This window comes from Oreochromis niloticus, linkage group LG6 (assembly GCF_001858045.2).
Source record: "Oreochromis niloticus isolate F11D_XX linkage group LG6, O_niloticus_UMD_NMBU, whole genome shotgun sequence".
In the NCBI taxonomy this organism is placed as follows: domain Eukaryota; kingdom Metazoa; phylum Chordata; class Actinopteri; order Cichliformes; family Cichlidae; genus Oreochromis; species Oreochromis niloticus.
Window position 1 is genome coordinate 5,377,545 of NC_031971.2, and position 18,543 is coordinate 5,396,087.

General features: G+C 40.5%; 1 protein-coding gene across 1 annotated transcript; it reads left to right on the forward strand.

The window, feature by feature from the left end:
* Window positions 1-21: 21 nt before the first annotated feature.
* Window positions 22-18,336, forward strand: nup133 (nucleoporin 133). The gene is made up of 25 exons (XM_003454099.5): window positions 22-182; window positions 380-495; window positions 685-788; window positions 1,205-1,438; window positions 1,776-1,946; window positions 2,412-2,567; window positions 2,689-2,759; window positions 4,360-4,507; window positions 4,835-4,985; window positions 5,608-5,762; window positions 5,974-6,065; window positions 7,718-7,881; window positions 8,116-8,210; window positions 8,444-8,668; window positions 8,755-8,877; window positions 9,093-9,192; window positions 10,128-10,382; window positions 10,885-11,018; window positions 13,900-14,058; window positions 15,500-15,635; window positions 16,000-16,118; window positions 16,465-16,545; window positions 16,648-16,712; window positions 17,469-17,557; window positions 18,075-18,336. The coding sequence occupies exons 1-25, from the start codon at window positions 55-57 to the stop codon at window positions 18,209-18,211; spliced, it is 3,408 nt and encodes a 1,135-aa protein (XP_003454147.1). The 5' UTR covers window positions 22-54; the 3' UTR covers window positions 18,212-18,336.
* The last annotated feature ends 207 nt before the right edge of the window (window positions 18,337-18,543 follow it).

Genomic DNA, 18,543 nt, shown 5'->3' on the forward strand with positions numbered 1-18,543 from the left:
TTCAGGCAGGGTTGTAGTTATCACTGTTGAACAGTTCGGGGTACCACCGCAGGCATGTTTAGCCCCCGAACCGCCCCGGGCTCCGGCCGTAGGCAGCCGGCCAGGACCGCCGGGAGGAAGAGTGTCTCCGGTGCGGTCCCTGGCCTCCTGTTCTCCCCGCGCAGGACGCCGTTGTCGGCGAGGTGAGTGTTGTCGGATCAGATTTACTCAATCGGAAGGCTCCATATATATGACAAATAAAGACAATTTTACAGATTTATAGATGTTGTTCTTTCGTGCTGAGTCGTCAGTGCAGTCTTGGATTAACTGGGGCCATCAGACTGTAGCTACAGCTGATTGTTCTGAGTTTGTCCACTCTTAATGTTTGTGTCCTCCCCAGATCAACACCTACCCGAGTTCAGAGCCATGCGGGGGCAGAAACTGTTAACTATGATGTGCAGACCTTTGGGTCATCACTCCCCGTCAAAGTTATGGAGGCACTGACGATGGCTGACGGTAAGAGAAACATTGTCTTCTTTCTGAGAATGAAAGGTGTGCGTGTGTAATTTTATGAGCTTCAAACTAACATATTCAATTTCTATTTTCTTATATAGTTGCTCTCTCTTCTCTTTATGTTTCTGGTTGTGGGAGAGTTAGTAGTTTCCACTAAACATTTGTTTTTCATTTTCTTATTGGTCACTCTAGCTGATGATCAGATCTCAGTGAAGGTGTGTGAGAGCGGCTGGGCCTGGATGGTTTGTGGAGAGAGTCTGATCATCTGGAAGATCTGCCAAACTGCTGTAGCTAAGGTATGATTCAGGGCAGACATTTATATATTTTTTTTTCAGCCTGAGTTTAAAATTCACTTTAAAACTACATTTAGACTAAAATTACAATCTAAAAATCATTAAAGAGTTATTTTAACATGTTCTCCAAAATAATGCCAGCGGCGTGAGGCCTTTTTTCCATCTGTAGGATCGACAAAGCAAATAATTATTCACTGATCATTTATTTCATGTGTCTTAGTTTTATTTAAAGAGACTGGGTACAGTAACATGTGGTAAATGTTTCAGCGATAGAAAGACAGACTTTTTTTTCTCTCACAAAACCTGCTTTCTTATTCCGATATTAGATGGATTAAATGATGAATCAAAACAGACTGAAAGTTCACAATGTGCTAAACTGGCAGCTTTAAATTCACAAACTAAACTGTGTTTTCCTGCAGGTCTCAGTTTGTAAGGAGTTGCAACTGCCCAGCAGTGAGTACAACTACGCTGCTGACCTTGTGGCTGTGACTTCCACTGCTCCCCTGGAGATGGCTGCTGTTCAGTCCATCTCTGTCTTGGCGGTGGCTGCAGAAGGAACGGTTCGCTACTGGCCCAGCCTCTCCCAGGAGGGCAACTACACAGAGACCGATGTGGACCTGGGAGATCTGTGCAACTTTGTTGTTGCTGTCAGAGTAAGTAGGTTTCTTCAGTTGAAAATAGACTGTTTTGCTAACCAATTTGTTACAAAAAAAACTCACCACTGACCCTGCCAAATCCAAAATACTCAAATATTTTTGAAAAGGGTCCCAAAGTACAACCACATCAAACAGTATCACTCCAGAAATCACTGGGGAGTAATGCTGCTGTCCAAGTTTTATTCACTGCATACCTTGAGATATCTTGAAACATTTAAACACATGTAATAAAGCTGGCATTGCACTTTATTTTGTGTAAATTTGTAAGGAACAGGATTAAATCAACAACATATAATTTGACCTCTTTGTTTCTCACTTCCTTCTCCTTTCTCAGGGTGGAAGCTTTGTCTTGTCCTCGGTAAAGAATCAGCTCTTGAGAGCAAGTGCAGATTCTTCTGGCAAACTGCAGTGCCGAGCTCTGCAGCAGGGTCAGGGCATGCTCTCTGGCATCGGACGTCGTGTCTCCAGCCTGTTTGGCATCCTCTCGACACCAGCCAATGACACAGTGAGTCCTGTTAGGAGAGTCAACTGCAGAGTTTGGGCTTTCATTTATTCTATCTGTACAACTCTTTTCTAGCTTATGCATTTTTAATAATTAAGACTAGTCAGTGTACAGTGTTATTATTTTTCATCTATTGGTGATGACCTTTAAATACATCGAATAGTGTTGCTCTGAGCTTGACTCTTTTCCCATTTTTACTGTCATTCATTGATAATCTGATTATAACCTGCTAATTCTTTCCTCCAGGTGTTATTTGTTTGTTTTATATTAATCAAGTTTTGTTTTTGTTTTTTTTAATCAATTTTAGCCACAGAGAGAAATGAGTGATTACTTTTGATTCCGATTCACAAATTTCTTAAACACCCTTTGTGTTTTAAGTCTATCAGGCTGAATAGTGAGGGCAGTTCTTCTCCAGTGTCAGTTTAGTTATCTTCAGTATTCAGACTTCTGACTCTATTACTGCTGCAGCTCTGCAGTGTGCTGTGGGTGGGGGAAAGCAGCTCCCTGTACACACTCACTGATTCCAGTCTGAGTAAATGGGAGGTCGACGACAGCTCGGAGCACCAGATCCTCAACTGGGACGCGCGCAGAGTTCTGAACGAGAGCATCACAGACGCTATATGGGTCAGTGTAAGCAAACATGTGACCTTATTTATTACAGATGAAGGGTTTTTTCCTGTTCTGCACTGTAGCAAAGAAAACTAAATAAATAAGATTAAAATGAAAATGATTTCCTTTCCTCCAGGGGTCAGAGAGCAACTATGAGGAGATGAAGGAGGGAGCAAATGTGGCATACCTGGACATGAAGCTCAGCCAGTGAGTGTGTTCTACTGTGTGTGTGTGATTAAAAGCAGCAGGGCCACACATTGGTGCTTGTCTTTGGATTCACAAAAACCTGAATCATTTTTGTTTCCTTCTTCTTCTTCTTCTTTTTTTTTCACTAAAATATGCCGCATTTAGGATTGCATGTGCTAAAGCATGGTAAAGTGTTAGTTAGGGTGACCAACCGGCCTCTTTTTTTCTTTTTTTTTTGCACTTGTTGACTTGTAAAAGTCTATATCAGCGGTCCCCAACCTTTTTTGCGCCACGGACCGGTTTATGCCCGACAATATTTTCACGGACCGCCCTTTAAGGTATCGCAGATAAATACAACAAAATAAAACTAGTACCGGTACCGAAAAAAAGAAGATTTATTCATAACACACGTGAAAAGACCCAGGAAAACCGAGTTAACGATAAAAACGATAACAAAATAACGCTGAAAACCGATAAACACCCTGAAAACCATTTCACACCTGAGCCTCAACTCTCGCAGCCCGGTACCAAACGACTCACGGACCGGACCAGTCCGAGACCTGGGGGTTGGGGACCACTGGTCTATATGACATTTTTTATTTCATGATTCATTAACCACACAGAGAAGGCATCGTTTAAATATGTTAACGTTTTCGTGAAGCAAACAGTATTATTAAAGTTCTTCATGACTGGACCAAGTGTCCTCTTTTTTGGAAATCAAAATATGGTCACCCTAGCGTTAGCGTACTATGGCCAAACAGAGCTACCCATCTTGTGTCACTCTGCACTTCAAAGATCAATCTCAGAATTTTAAAAAATTATATTCAATATATAAATATTAAATGAAAGATGGATTTTATCCATTCAGTCAATAAAAAGACTTGTTTTACACTTGTCTCTCCACTTGTTGTGTCTTAGTCCGGCGGTCCCCAACCCCCGGGCCATGGAACTGTATTGGTCCGTGAGTCGTGTGGCACTGGACCACAGGACTTGAGGCTCGGGTGTGAAATGTATGGTTTTCAGGGTTTTTATCGTTAACTATGTTTCCCTGGGTCTTTTCCCGTGTTGTAGTTGTCTTATTCTGAAAGAAATATTTACACGTTACCATAGTGACCAGAGAGCATTAACCTCCTAAGACCTGAACTCTTCCACAGCATGCATTTTTAATTTATCTTTGATATTTGGGCATATTGGGACCCGATGAATGCAAAAACAAAGAATTACCAGATTAAAAAAAAAAAAAAAAAAATTAACGGATTTTTGTTTCTAAGGAAAATAAGAGCCACATATGAGGATATTCGTTTAAAATTTTGATAGAACAGTAGCAGTATAATGTCCTTGTAAGTGGATATCAGGCCCTTGTAGAGATTTAGTATTTTGGTCTAAATAACTCAAAATGATGTTTATTTTGTTGTATTTATCCGCGACACCTTAAAGGCCGGTCCATGAAAATATTGTCTGACATTAAACCGGTCTGTGGTGTAAAAAAGGTTCTGGACCGCTGTCTTCGTCGACAGGTTATCTTGTGTTTATTTGTTGCCTCCATGTTCCTCTATTATTCGCTATTCTTCTTGAACTTACTGCACCCCTGGCTGAACTGAGCTACACTGTTTGCTTTCAGAGCCGGATTGGTGGTTTTAGCTGCAGCCTGGCACCCGTCCGACACTCCCTGCCTGGCCTACTTCTGCCTGGTCACCCTGCAGGACAACGGAGCCACCATCTCTGACCAGTTCACCGTGGAGGTCACAAAGTACAGCTCTCCCTTCCAGGTCAGACCTAAAGCTGCTGCTGCAGCAGTGGTGTTTTTGTGATTTGATCTATTAGAGGATCAGTTTGGTCATCCTCTTCTTGTGTAAAACCCTGCTCATCAAGAAGAGGATTTGACTGATGACTTTGGACAATCCTCAATCATAATTATTAAAACATTAACCACTTTGAGCAACGCAGAAAGAGTGGTAGTGAAACTGTCCAAACACGTGACAGTGAAACTACAGGACATTGTAAAATAAAGTCCAGCATTTACAGTTCCTATTATAAGAGTGAAGATATTTATGCTTTTATTTTGAAAGTCTTTAGTTATTCTGTTATTTCCTCAGAACAAGGAGACCCTGCAGGCCACTCGGCTGGTGTTGCCTCGTTCCCCTGGCTCCACAGCCTTTCTGTATACTGAGGACGTAGTGTTCGTCTGCTCAACAGGAACCAACAGGGTCGCGGTACCTGATGAGAAAATCAGCTTTAACTCGCCAGGTGGGAAAGTTGGAACGTTAGAGCAAGAACTCCTTCATTTTGTCACAATTACTGCATGTAATAGTCAATGAAATTAATACTGTGGTCAGTGAATAGTTTTGTTTTTGTTTTTCAATTAAGTTAAATGAAATTCCTGATTTTGGTAGGATTCTGTAGGATAAACTTCTTTTGGCATTGGTTTGAAATTCAATTACACAGAAGTATTGAATATGTTTCAAAAAATTAATTAAAATCTGTAACATCACTGAACAAGAAAAAGTTCAAGTTCTTTTTCATAATACAAACAAATTTCACCTGCATCTCATTGCCTCCCAAAAATCTATAACTGATCAAATTCATGTTGCTTGAAGAAGTTAACTTTATCATATTTAACAGGTTTTTGTCCATTGTGTTGGTGTAAGAGGTTTAAACTGTATGTTGCTTTGAAGACTTCGAGATATTCCTAAAAGATAAAATTGTTCGAGAATGTTTTGGTTAGGGATGAATTAAGAAAAAATATAATAAAGTATTTGTAAAGGAACAAATAATTCACTCTACTTGTTCGATAGGCCAATAAATGCTTTCAGTTTAGATCAAATCCAGGTGAGTGATCTGTTTATGTTGATGGCCTCTGTCTGTCCAGGTGATGGTGTACGTGGAGCAGGCTGCTGTGCCAAACTGCCGGTCTTTTTCTCGCAAAACAGTGGTCTGGTAGCGGTGGTGGCCAGAGAGAGTGCCTCCATCCTGCCAGAGACCATGGAGGACTCGCTGTGCTCCTCGCTGGCTGCAGCCCCAGAGGTAAGATTCAAAGAGAGCCGTCTGAGCGATGAGACTAAGAACTTTCTTTTTATGCCAGTTTGTGAGACTTTGATCTTTCTCATGACTTCTGCGTCTCATAATTATTGACACAAGAAATCCCGAGAAGGAAAAGGAAAACTAAGCTAACATGTAATTATCGTGATTGTGGATGTTGCAGTCATGCATTTCTAATGTTGAATTTGCATCAAAGGTGTCGGCCATGGAGACGCCAACCCGAGCCGAGCCTGTAGCTCAGGAGGACAAAACCAAACTCCTGAAGGCAGCCTTCCTGCAGTTCTGTCGGTACGTCTTAAATACAACTCACATCTCCTTTGAAAAATATTTTAAAGAATAAAAATAATAAAGTTCCTTCATAATATTAGACAAAGACATGCTGTGGAAGAGAGCCAGAGATTAATAATAACAAATAATTAAATGCAGAGAGGTGTATAAACACTTGGTGAGTGAAAAAGAAACACTTGATGCCACATGAGAATCCCCCAGCAGCCTAGACCTATTGCAGCGTAACTAAGGAAAGATTAGAGGTCACCTGATTCAACCCAAACTATATGCTTTATCAAAAAGGGCATTTTTAGGCCGAATCTTAAAGGTAGAAACGGTGTCTATCTGCCAAATCCAAACTGACAGGTGGTTCCACAGAATAGTAGTCTGAAAGCTGAAGGCTCTGTCTCTTATTCTACTTTTAAATACTCTAGGAACAACAAGGAAGCACGCAGACCAAGAGCAAAGATTTTTATTGGTGTGATACGGTATTAAGATAACTAAGATTAAGATAAGATGAGGCCTGATCATTCAAAACCTGTACGTGAGGAGCAGGATTTTAAATAAATATACTCTCTCTTTCTAGTCCCTGTCAGTACTCTTGCTGAGTGCTGAGTACAATAAGCTCTTTTTTTCTGAATTTAGAAGCAGAAAATAAGAGGTATTGAGGTAACTAATTGGTGTGTGTTATCTGACTTCATGGATAAATGAAGTTGGGCATCATCTGCATAGCTTTTCTGCACTCCTGGAGTCCTCAAAGCACTCTATACAACACGCCACATTCACTCATACACACCCATTCACACAAGCACTCTAAGCTTTGTCAGTGCTTTAACTAACATACACTCAAACATCAGAGTGAGCAGGAAAGTGCAGGAGGGAGAGGTGAAGAGGCGATGCTGCTAGCAAGTCGGCTGCGAGTTAATTTAAGCTTGCGAATGCCTAAAACAGTGAGTGAATACTGAAAAAATAATCAGCGTGTGACTCAACAGAGAGTGTGCTCTAGATAAAACGTGAAGATTCCACCGTGGCATACAACATTATCTGTAAGTTTTTACTTAAATTGGCGACACAGATAAACTCCACATAATCACCACTGTGTGCTGGAACAGGAAGAGCCAGCGCCAAGTTCACTTATATATTCTGTTTCAGTTAAATACAGAAGTGACCAAATCACTCTACTTTTTGAGAATATTGTTTTTGTGAATCTCTGGCCAACATGTTTGTTCATTTTTGTTGATTATCAAGTAAAAACATCAAAGCTGCGTTTCTCTGCATCATGTTGTGTTGAGTAACTTGGCTACTGTAAGCTTCTGATGAATGTTGAAATCTTATATTGAAGCTCAGGGTCTTTAATATGGACAAAAGGAGTTATCATTCACACTTTCTAGCCATAATGACTGGTCATCTGTAAGTGAGTAAGAGTAAAACAACACATTTGTTTTTCTTTATAGTTTGTTTCTGTGTGTGTATAACCTAGTCTGTCTGAAAATGTAGGTTGCTATTTGCTAAGTTGACTGGCCGTTTGGGGCAGGAGCTGTGTTACCAGACTGTCTGATGTGATTGTCTGTGCTTCTTCATTTATCTCTGATATAACCCAACCCTTATAAAGCACTGAGAGGACAAGTCTATATTCCTGTAACGTTCCAAACTCTTCTTCTCTCCTCTGTCAGTAATGACCTGATCGGGGCTCAGACAGTCATAGATGAGCTGTTCCCAGCTGACGGCGATGGGGAGGAGGGAGCTGAGCTGGACACCATGGTGACTCAAATCAACCTTGATTTGGTGGACGATTACCCGGCCTCAGACCCCCGCTGGGCCGAGTCTGTCCCTGATGGTGAGCTGAGACGAGAGGGAACAAAACACAAAAAGTTAAAGTTATTAACCAACCAATGAAAAGCTCTGGATATTGTATGAAACTAGTGCTTGTAAGGTTTCGTCCTCTCTGCAGTTACTGTACAGTTCTCACGTAGCTGATACACTATCCGACTTTGCATTTAATGTGTGTTGGAAAAAGACTTGAACTGTTTTGTTTTTTTGTTTTTTTTTCTTCTCTCTCTGGGATTTGAAGAGAGCGCTGGCTTTCCTCTCACTTCCCTCATCATCCTTCACCAACTGGAGGATAAGATGAAGGCCCATGGCTGCTTCATGGAGTTTTTGCTGCAGGTAAAGAAACCTGCACTTTTGCATGTGTGCACACACTCCAAGTTCACTTTATAAGGCACACTTTAAGCTTGTTGGCGGAAAATTATTAAATTAAACTAAATTAAGATCAGCTTGTACATTAGATTGCAAAGGTACTTTTACTAACATACAAACAGGGCTGAAAATGAAAATGTGATACAAATCAAAATCAGTCCAGTTGCCTCTCAAAAGCCACCATCATCCTCTGTTGCCAGGTTGGACTGCTGGACCGACTCACTCAGGTGACTGTACGTTCATCTCCCATGGCAACACGCCTGCTGCTGTGTGAACATGCAGAGAAGTTGCAAGCAGCCATGGTGCTGAAAAGTCACCACACCAAACACTCTGAACTAGTGAACCGGGCCATCAGCACAGCGCTGCAGAGGAACAACACCGCCGTGCCGCAAAGCCTCACCGCTGCTGACGTCTTCTTCAGAGAGGTTTGAGTCTCTGGCAGCGAGAAGATATCACAGTTTACGTTTTTGTAATAGATGGTCATTGGGCTGTTGTTGTGGCGCTCTCACAGGTCTCTCAGATCTCCTCGGTGTTTGACTGTCTGCTGGAGGAGGAGGAGCGGAGTCTGAAGGAGAGTCCAGTCGACTCGGTGCAGTGGGCCGAAGTGGTCCTCACAGTCAACAACATCATCAAGGTAAATGTATTGTGCTGTTTTCTTTTGTATTTACTGCGGTCACATTAAAACTTAGGCTTCATTTTTAAGTATATGGGTAGTGTTAGTAAGGTGTGTGTGTGTGTGTGTGTGTGTGTGTGTGTGTGTGTGTGTGTGTGTGTGTGGTGTGTGTGTGTGTGTGTGTGTGTGTGTGTGTGTGTGTGTGTGTGTGTGTGTGTGTGTGTGTGTGTGTGTAGGACATGCTTCAAGCTGCTGGTCAGTACAGAGACATGAAGGCCTCCATGTACAGAGCGTCTGAAAATGCTGCTGCAGAGCCTGAGTACATCCCATGGACAGGTAAGAACATGAACCTTCTTCACTTGGTGTCAAATGTATTTTGATGGGCATTCCAGTCACATGCAAAAACAGACTGAGCACAGAACCATGGCTCTCACAGGCCTGAATGTGCGCTTAAGGTCATTTATAATTTTAAACTTGTTTGATCTGCTGCTCAAACAACCACAAGCATACATTTTGTATTTTATTATTCATTTGTTTTTGTATTTTTGTAAGTTTTAAAGCCTACTGAGAAAAACCCTTATGGCTGTTCATACTTCACAAAGTAATTAAGCAACAAACAGTTAAATGACAGAAAAGCATAGAAATTTCTGGGGATTTTTTACAACTACAGAAAAGGGAGTTTCACTGGTCCGACCCACTTAAGATCAAAGTGGATGTAATATGAGTTTGACACCCTGCTTTAGTCCGAGAGCTTAATGTTATCAAAATACAGCAAAACCTGCCCTACAAACTCATGGCAGTAAATTTGGGCACTAATACCACAAAGTTTACAAATTTCAAAAACCAGAGTGGGTGTAGACAGGAAAGCTCAGTTGCAGTTCTGAAATAGTTTTTCTGTTCGGAAATAAAGTTTTGCTGTTTAAATTTACCAGCTACAAACTAAGAAAAAATATGATAAATATCCAGAAAATCCTTATGTATTCACAGTGAAATGTAATTATTCTACATGTGACCCTATTAGTGTATGTTGTTGTTCAGTGTTTGTAACTAAATCACTTTAGCAATTCATCCAAATATGCATTTATCCATGCTTATGGAAACATTGTGACTTAAAATATCCTCTTAAACTGAAGAAGTTTAAAACTTTGGTATCTTTTCTATTTCAGTGCTGTAAGAAACTGAATGTTTGAATGGCTCAGTGTCTCAGGTTTGTGTTGGAGCAGAACTGATTATTAACCGTGTTTTCTTTCCACCTGATCTTGTTTATGCAGCATCAGGCGGTGTTGGCGGCGTTCGAACAGTCCTCTCGCGCCAGCACGAGATCATACTGCACACAGTGTACCCACATGCTGACTCAGAGCTGCGCAATGCCCTTTGTGAGCAGCTGGTGGCGCTGTTGGATATCTACTTGGGCAGTTTTGTGGCCCAGCTGAACTCCCTGCAGCAGCAGAGGACCCAACAGGAGCGGTACAACAGCTTGGAGATGGAGTACAGCCAGCGGCGCTCTGAGCTGCTCGCACCGCTCTGTAAGTGGAGGATTAAAATGTGATAGCTGTGAATGATTGATTCACCGAGTAAGATTTAAATCATTAACATTAAAATGGATTGTTGTGACATTTAGAAATTTTGATTTTTTTGTTAAGAGTTTTGTTAGATGAGTAAAAATGCTGTAATAAAGTATTCCTTTGGTAATATCTGTTTTGTATGAAGAAATAACTGAATTATCTTTATTACAGGAAAAGAGCTTTGAGTGCTCAAACTGAGTAGAAAGATGGTATATAATTAGCAGTCCAATTACAGAGGTTGCTGCAGTAAACAAACTATCCATCACTTGAACACTTGACCATGGACCATGTCATTACGCAGAGCTCACACACAGACATGTTGTAATCAGACATGTGGACGCTGTGCATATATCACACATCTGCTCGTGCAAACTGAAGTGTAACGTCCATACCTAAATGTTTATATGTTTCTTCTGTAGGTTTTTCCTTTCTGTTTATTTATTTTTATTTTTTGGGGTTGCAGTGGAGCTCGGTCAGTACCAGTGGGTGGCAGCGTTGGCTGAGAAGTACTGTGACTTTGACATCCTGGTTCAGATGTGTGAGCAGACAGACAATCAGAGCCGCCTGCAGCACTACATGGCCAAGTTTGCAGATCAGGTACACAAAAACTCAAACGTTAAATCGGAATGTGTCACATCATTCCTCAGCTGCTCTGCACGAGTTTCCTTACATGTTATTTACCATTTTAATTTTTTTATTTAGGATGTAAGGACACAGTGTTTTACGTTGTACAGGATTGTAAAGGCACTTTGAGGCCGTTTTACATTTTAACCCAATAAAAACTAGGCTCCTTTGACATCTGGGCATCCAGAAAGCAAACCCTGACTCCCAAGATCCAACTGTTCAACTCCAACATCAAGTCAGTACTGCTGTACAGGGCTGAAACCTGGAGCACAAACAAAACCTCAAACAGAAAAACCCAGACATTCCTAAACAGCTGTCTGAGAAGGAGTCTCCACAATCGCAGGCCCGACACCATCAGTAACATCAACCTATGGGAAATTACCTGTCAACTCCCAGTAGACGAAGAAAAGATGGTGCTGGGTAGGGTACACTGTACGCAAACTGCCGCCCAACAAGCACCCGGAGACGACACCTCGAGGCAGAAGTGACAAAGATGGGCTACACCTGGAGCCAACTAGAAAGAATGGCTCAGGACAGTATTTACTAGAGATGGACCGATCCGATATTACGTATCGGTATCGGTCCGATACTGATCTAAATTACTGGATCGGATATCAGAGAGAAATAAAAAATGTAATCCGATCCATTAAATATCAAAAAAGCATCTCACAAAACTTGCGACACGGCGTAACTCGGCTCATAACCGTAGTACATTGCAGCAGTATGCATCACGTGACAGAGCGGCTGTGTGTATTTGGAGCCTCACTACCAAACCAGCATTTCATCTCCGAGGAAGTTATCCCAGAGAGAAGTAAAGCAAATGTGTAAGTTCATCTGTGAATGTTTGTAAAGCATTCCTGCGTTAAGCTTAACAACCAATATATGGAGCGACTGCCTCTCTCTCTCTCTCCTGCCGCTACTTCAATCGTGAAACTGCTTAACGATCAGCTGATCGGCTTTTCTGTCGCGAGTCCGTCTCTCTTCTTTGTTTTTGGCCCACTTTGCACCAGAAAGAGGAAACCAGCGGCTGAACAACAGCAGCACGTTTAACCTTGATAAGCTGTTGTTAGAATTTATTTAATATTACTTTCTACACCAGGATCCTTTTCTAGGTAGCTGACGGCTGATAACTGTGCAGGGGCGGATCTAGCAAAGTTTAGCCAGGGGGGCCGATAGGGCATTAACAGGGAAAAGGGGATACAGAGACATACTTTTCTTTCTTATTCTCATTTAAAATGTCTAGCTTTTAATAAATAATTATCTGAATCTTACACCCAAAGTTTTAATCTGATGTAAAATGTATAGAAGTCCATTACTGTATAACTGTTAAGTCTAATATACCCTAGTAAGCTATAGTACTTTTTCCTTTGGGAAAGTACCATCTGTGCAGTCTGCAATTCTGTTGAAGAAAGATGTTGAATCTTTCTTGAAAAATAATTTATTTCTGTGCATTTTTTTTCACCCTGCATCAAATTAAAGTTGATTACATCGATTAAGCATCATGAGGTGGAGGGTGGGGGGTGGTTCTCTTTTTTTTTTTTTTTTTTTTTTTTTTAATTTGCTGGGAGTTTGCAACCCTATTAGTTAGGTTGCTTAATATTTCTGCTAAGTACTCTTTAAAATACCAGAATAGGGAGGATGGAGTAGGTTTAAGTTTATTAGATTGATCAGTGTTGCTGAACTATGAAATATTTTGGGTGCAGTGTATTTTTTACATACAGGTATAACAGAATAGCTTTAGTGTTGTTGTTTATTTAAACTTGAGTATGAACTTATACAAAATGCAGCAAGATATTAAAAAAACAGTTTTATTGATTAAAAAAACACTATATCGGATTCATATCGGTATCGGCAGATATCCAAATTTATGATATTGGTATCGGACATAAAAAAGTGGTATCGTGCCATCTCTAGTATTTACCCCAGGGGTGACGGGCAGCAGTAGTAGTTGACTGTATCTTTTATTTAGGCTTAAAAATATGCAGCCATCTGCTAGTTTGTTTGTTTTTAAGTTGATTTCATTGACTATGAATGTAGCCTAGTTGTTGGCACCAGACCTATCACACAATCCTCTCCAGAGAATGCTCCAAAAAAGAGAAAAATCCCTAAACCATCGACAATTCCATTGGGGAATAGCTAGACTGCTCCAAAGACAAAGGATGTATAACCAGTACTATGTTTAATTTTATATGTTTATTTTTTCTATATTGGAGAACTAATGGCTCCTTTAGTGTGTTGTGACTTACTGACAAGGGCTACAGTCCGAGTGTAGCAAAGGACCAGATACACACAGGTTTGTCAGGCTTAGGAAATGCTTTTATTTTGCTTATTCTTTTCAGTTCAGCTCAGGTGACTCCAGGAGCAGCTCCTTCTCCAGCTACTCCACACACACACTCCTCTCCTGTCTGTCTCTGCTGTCGCTACATATAAAAGGGGAGAGAGTCATTATTCCCAGTACACACACCTGTCTCCTCTGCCACCTTGACGGCGCCCTGAGAGCTCACTGTACCGCCCCTCCACTGCAGCAGGCCAGAGACCACACAACTGCCACACCTATGATGATTGGCTAAATTGGCATGTTATCAAATTCTGTCTGGTTATCATGAACTGCAAATTTAAGAAATGTTATTACCATCATCCCAAAAGAATAATAACAATCTCTCGGGCTTTCTTTTAACCTGGATAACTTTGGGTACATTTACCGATACATCACCTTTCATCAGCACTTAAAGAAAGGTGATGCACATACCTGGAAGGAGCAGGTGTCTGCACAAATACTGGATTCTATCGAGAACTCAAACCAGAGTATATCAGTAAACACTTTAACATTCTCTTTGTACCTTTACTTTTGCAGAACTTTGCCGACTTCCTGTTTCGTTGGTACATGGAGAAAGGCAAGAGAGGGAAGCTGCTGTCCCAGCCGGCTGCTCAGCACCAGCAACTCGCCAGCTTCCTGCAGGCTCATCAGCATCTCAGCTGGCTCCATCACATCCACATCCACGACTACCAAAGTGTATGTTTAAAAATAAAAACGCACACACACATTTACAATTCTGTTTCACAAAACCAGCACAATACAATTTTCTATGAATTTTTAATAGCCCAACTAAATCCTAATCTGAAGCCAAAAGTTTTTTGGAGGGGGGGTGGGGGTTAACCATTTAAAACCTATCAAACCTATCAGAACCAGTCAAAATCTGGCTAACATTGTAGCAGCATGATTTTCTCAGAAGTACAGTCTAACTTCACACATTAATAAACACATCCGCAAAACCACATCCGCCTTGCTCTATTCAAGCTCATGTAACCACACGGCTTCCTAGTGTCCTTACCTCCTTTCTTCTTTCCTTCCTTTTTTTGGTTTTGTTTTGTACTTTAAACTTTTTCATATTTTCGTTCGTTCATCCCTTGATCCACTTCAGTCTTTTCACTGCCTCTGGAAATAGCATTTTTCAAAATTACTGCAGTTTTGCAACTAACAAAAATATAGGGTCATTTTTTCCTTCCTTCCTTCTTTCCTTCCTTCCTTCCTTTGTTCCTTCCTTCCTTCCTTCCTTCCTTCCTTTCCTAACCATCCTGCTGTCTTTCCTGTTTAACACACAGTGTGTAGCTGTTACAGTGTAGTCTACAATGGAAACACAAATTCAGTTTCCTTCCGGTTTCATTTGAATCTGTTGCTCATAAAAGACAAAGTACAAAAGAAACTGTAACATATCTGTTACACACACACACACACACACACACACACACACACACACACACACTCACTTTCTAAAGTTTCCTTCCTGTTTGCAAACACAAAGTGAAACCACGGGCGCACATATATCTAAACTGAAAAAGACTTCCTCTTTTGGCCTCACTTGTCAGTAGAAATCCACTTTGACAAAGACGCATTCGAGGCTGTAAACTTCACTGTGTTATCCTGGAGGATACTATTTTGGTTCCTCTTGTCCATTTTAACTGTGATAATGAATGTGCCTGGTAAGGTATTTAGCAGACACGGGGATCTGTTATTCTCATTTCCAACTCAGTTTTATTATTGAATTCTTTTAGAATAGCTTTTCATGATTCACAGTTCTGAACAATTCTTATTTATCTTATGCTGGGCCTTCATGCAGCTTCTCCGTTCATCCTCTGACTGAGATGAGCAGTTTTAGCTCCTCCCTTTTTTTAGTCAACGTTGTGATAAGAAGTATTGATCACGTCACCCAAATTTTTAAGTAAATATAATTCTAAAGGTGCTGGTGATGTGAAATTCTCACCACATGTCAGTAACAACCCACGCAAAGAAATCAAAGCATAGATGTCCATAAATTATGTATAATAATGAAAAGTGACATTACTCTCTGTTTATTTGAAGCAAGCTGTATCAAAGTCTTAATCTCTAAATTACATAGATTGATATATTTTTGGTGTGACGATGTTGTGGCTAACGTGGTATTTCACGTCTGCAGGCCCACAGAACTCTCTACAGCCAAGCCAACATGGAAACACGTTACTTTGTGAAAAAGAAGACACTGCTGGCTCTCAGTAAGCTGACTGCACTAGCGTCTGACCTGCCAGAGGACCAGCTCTCCAAACAAATTGATGGTAAAAAAGCGCACATATTGCTGTATGCATGCAGACCTCCCTGCACCTCATAAACTTCATTATCCGTGGAATTTTACTGAATCGAACCAGCATTTTAGATCATTTTATTGACACAGATTCTTAGATTGTCAGTGAATAAAAGTTACTTGTAATCTCATTAGCTGCTACAACAGTGGTTGCCTTGGTCTCAGAGTAATTCAGAGAATAGTTCAGAGTGTAAACTCATTCATCTTTTTCTTAGTAATGAAAGTCTTTAAGGGCATGAGAAAATAGACATATAAAGGTACATATATTTGTGGAATGGCAGGTGCTTTGTAATATGTCTTGTAAGTAGACTTGACACTGTCATTCATCTGCCAATCAGACATTGTGGAGCAGGAGCGCTTCCTGCTGCATCAGGAGACTCTGCCTCGACAGCTGCTGGAGGAGAAGCAGCAGAACCCCGACACCATGCCTCTGCTCAGTGCTCACAACCTCATACAGGTGAAAACACGTGCTGCTTGTTTGTGGATAATTTTCCCGAGTGAACGAACACTGCTTGTTAATTTAGGTACAATATTTAAACAAGATCATTTCAGTTGCTTAAATGTTTTTTTTTATGATAACTGTGTAAATTGGTGTCTGCTGTTCCAAATAAAGAACCTGTTATTGGATGGATTAGTGAAAGTAGATAAAAGTAGTATAGAAGGACCTCCCCTTAAGACAAAGTGATAGTCATAGGTATGCAGAAAAGATCAGATCACATTTAGAGAGGGTCAGAAGAAAATGATTCAGACACTGAGACTGAACAGCTTTGGTGCATTTCCTTTTTAACTCTCATCCTCTCCAGCTTTACATCTGTGATGACAACAGGCGAGCCAACGAGTACGATTTCAAAAAGGCTCTGGATCTGCTGGAGTACATCAATGAGGTAGCCACTAGCGTTTTTTTACGGCACTGGTGCGTTTGAGGCTCAGTGAGTCGGGCTCTCAACTTTAGCAAGTTTAGCGGTTTTCTTGCTTTTCTGTTGTAGGAGGATGCTGTGGACATCGACGCACTCAAATGTGAGATTTTCGGCAAAGCACTTAGGAGAGACGAGTAAGATCCATCATGGTTTTTTGTATACATTCAACTGGGACTTTGCTTAAATTAAAACTTTTTCGCCTGGTATTTCTTTAATAACATGTAAATAGTTTTCTAGTTACTCACTAGTAGTGAGTAACCTATGATTGGCTGAATATACATTTTTTTAGAGCCTTTTAGCCAGTTTCAGGTCATTGTTTAGCTTTAAAGCCACAAATTGAATGTTTGGATTTATTCTCAGTTTTCTAGTTTTCAGCAATAAGACCTTGTGCACATAAAGAGCCAGACATTTCACCCTGAAGCTGGTAGAGACCAAAAACAGAGCAAAAATGTAATTAATATTGGACTCTGCCAGGTGATCAGAAACACGACTCTAAATGATAAAAAGCTATTCTGTTATTTCACAACTGAAAACATTATTGTTTACAGCTTGATTCCTCCACCGCCTGCTGTTAAAAACACGATGTTCATGTGAAATACCATTAGTAGTTAGTAGGAAACTCACAGACCAGTGCATATCGATTCTAGGTCTCATCAGGCTCTAAAAAAAATACAATCTTTTGAATTATATACCAGCTGTAAAGGATATAAGTGTTTTATTGATATGCCAGGAAAGATGGAGTGTCAGTGATTACAGTTAGTTTGGATCAGTAAAGGAATCTGGAAAAAAAAACAAGCTTTTGTGAGTGTGTTGGATTTGTAATGGTTGATTTAAATGCTGTGGGTATCTTTGTTTAGTGTTTGTTTGTTTGTTTGTTTTTCCACCTCCAGCTGGTCTTCTGCAGATGGGAACGACGACCCTCTGGAAGCAACAAAAGACAGCATCTTTGTCAAGATCCTCCTCAAACTCATTCAGGAAGGTGAGAAACATTTATGGAGGCTTGGTGGATTAAAGAAATATGGGGAGGGGGTTCAAGTGTATTGATTCAGGAAAAATGGGTTTAAATGACACATAAGTTATCCCTATCATGTTATGAGAGTCCCTTGTTCAACTTAAATAGCTGCATAGGCTAGTTCCATATAGAACTAGTTTATCAAAAACTGTGCATAATACAAATGAACACTTCTGTACATGTGATTGTCAAAGTTAGAGCATACATTTGGTTCTGGCAGGAGGAAGTCGGGCTCAGCCAGTAATCCCAGCCGGCTCATTTCAGCTGATGGCTTAGCTTTTACTCTGCTACACATTCTGTTGACGGCTCTGTTGACAGTGGACCACTCAAGCCCTCCCTTTGTTTTTGAGTATATTATGAACAGTCATGAGCCGAAAGAATTCAGTTTTCTTTATCTGTATGGTCATCAAATCATATGTATCCTTATATGAACAATACACTTGTAATTACTAAAAAGATGAACTCTTTCTTCTGTATTTTCCAGGCGTCTCTCTGCAGACCTATCTGCCCGACATCAAAGACCTCCTGGAGCTGGATGAGCTCAGCAGTTTGAAATCAAAGCCATATTTTGAATTTGTCCTTCGAGCTAATTATGAACATTACCTTCAAGCCCAGATGTAACGACCACCAAACCCACCAGTGAAACATTGTGCGATTTAGCTTTTCTTTGCATTCTACTCACTTTCGGGATGTCTTTAAATTGTGCTCTTTTCTAAATAAATGTGTTGATTTTTGTGTACTTTTCACTATGGTTTCACTTTCCTAGTATTCCCAAAGACACACAGCTGTGACACAGTTCACTGGCTTCTGTTTTCATTTATTCACCTTTAGGGACAAATGTACATATTTGGAAAAAGAAGTGCTGCTGTAAAGAAAATAGTTGTTTGTTAACAGGAGAGACAAGAAATCCATATCGTGATGCAAGACATGATTTCAGTTCTCTGTATCAAAGT

Bases quoted from the DNA above. Each gene is read 5' to 3' on its own strand.
- nup133 (XM_003454099.5), top strand. From the start codon at position 55: ATGTTTAGCCCCCGAACCGCCCCGGGCTCCGGCCGTAGGCAGCCGGCC. The intron at 2,760-4,359 runs GTGAGTGTGTTC...GTTTGCTTTCAG, and splicing joins CTGGACATGAAGCTCAGCCA to AGCCGGATTGGTGGTTTTAG. The intron at 16,119-16,464 runs GTGAAAACACGT...CATCCTCTCCAG, and splicing joins GTGCTCACAACCTCATACAG to CTTTACATCTGTGATGACAA.